Below are 1,326 nucleotides of genomic sequence, written 5' to 3'. Positions count from 1 at the left end.
CTGGTTAACTCACCGGTCCACCTTTACAGCCTGGTTAACTCACCGGTCCACCTTTACAGCCTGGTTAACTCACCGGTCCACCTTTACAGCCTGGTTAACTCACCGGTCCACCTTTACAGCCTGGTTAACTCACCGGCCCACCTTTACAGACTCGTTAACTCACCGGTCCACCTTTACAGCCTGGTTAACTCACCGGTCCACCTTTACAGCCTGGTTAACTCACCAGTCCACCTTTACAGACTTGTTGTGTTTGTACAATCTGTCACTAACTCGGTCGGAGGAAAAGCTTCAGCAGACGAGTTTAAGTTGAGGTTTAGTGGTGGAGACGTTAAGGTCATGTGACTGTGGTGGTGAGGTCATGTGACCGTGGTGTTTAAGTCATGTGGTGGTGAGGTCATGTGACTGTGGTGGTGAGGTCATGTGACCGTGGTGTAGCTGGTTTATAGCCTAACATTAGCTTCTTACTTCTGATTGTATTGAGGCTTCAAACATCAGAGATGTTCGTTAGTGAAGATGATCTTGCTGAACTAAACCTTTCAGGATCAGAAACTGTTGTTTGTAAAAATCCCATTGGCTGTTTTTGGAGGGAAGCAGGGGGGGTGATAACTTCAGGGTCTAAACATACATCATCATCTAAATATCAGAAGTAATTCACAGATGAAAACCGCACAGATCAAAGTGTAAGCAGACATGTCGGTGACATCGGCGATGATGTAACTCTCTCTCTTGCTTCTCATAGGCTGCAGTGCCAAGCTGCCCTTCTGTAAGTCCAGCCCCTGTCAGAACGGAGGAACCTGCAGGGTGAGCTGGGAGACGTTCTCCTGTGACTGCCCCCTGGGGTACGGAGGGAAGGACTGCAGCCACGGTGAGAGGTTTATCTTCCTCCTGTGGTCCGACGGCTCATGTCTCATTTTATCAATGATTATCAATGAGGAGAGACCGCGGCTCAGATAATTGGCAGTTTGATGAGAGTGGTCGTATTTTTAAAAATACAGCATCAGCGGCCTTTATTTGATTCCAGTAATTAAGCTCCTAATTAATAAGTGAATCATTTAGAGATGTTAAAATGCTCCAGGTAACACCTTTAAACTGAAACAGTTCTTATTTACACAGCAGATTAATTACAGGAATAAGACACAGCTCTTTTAATGAACTCAGACTCACAAATGCTCCGTCTTTCATTCATTCAGGTTATTTCAGGATTTTCCCGCCGTTCTAGTCCAGTCCTCATTTTGTGTTCAACCCTGTGCTGTATGAGCGGACGGCATGTCAGTGACGGAGAGCTGAGTGAATGAGTGTTGATCTGTTTTAACGAATCAGCACAAG

General features: G+C 45.9%; 1 protein-coding gene across 1 annotated transcript in view; it reads left to right on the top strand.

Moving 5' to 3' along the window:
• Positions 1-865, top strand: part of LOC111649018 (cadherin EGF LAG seven-pass G-type receptor 2-like) — a gene marked incomplete at its 3' end in the record, with an annotated part of 34,192 nt that extends 33,327 nt beyond the window's left edge. The window contains exon 9 of the mRNA XM_023398757.2: positions 740-865. Within this exon, the coding sequence (XP_023254525.2) occupies positions 740-865 (126 nt within the window). The remainder of the gene's footprint in view (positions 1-739) is intronic.
• Positions 866-1,326: the final 461 nt, after the last annotated feature.

This window comes from Seriola lalandi, unplaced genomic scaffold, assembly GCF_002814215.2.
Source record: "Seriola lalandi dorsalis isolate HSWRI2012SDOR001 ecotype SW California unplaced genomic scaffold, Sedor1 jcf7180002049824, whole genome shotgun sequence".
NCBI classification, from domain to species: Eukaryota; Metazoa; Chordata; class Actinopteri; order Carangiformes; family Carangidae; genus Seriola; species Seriola lalandi.
This window is presented reverse-complemented; position numbering and strand designations above follow the sequence as displayed.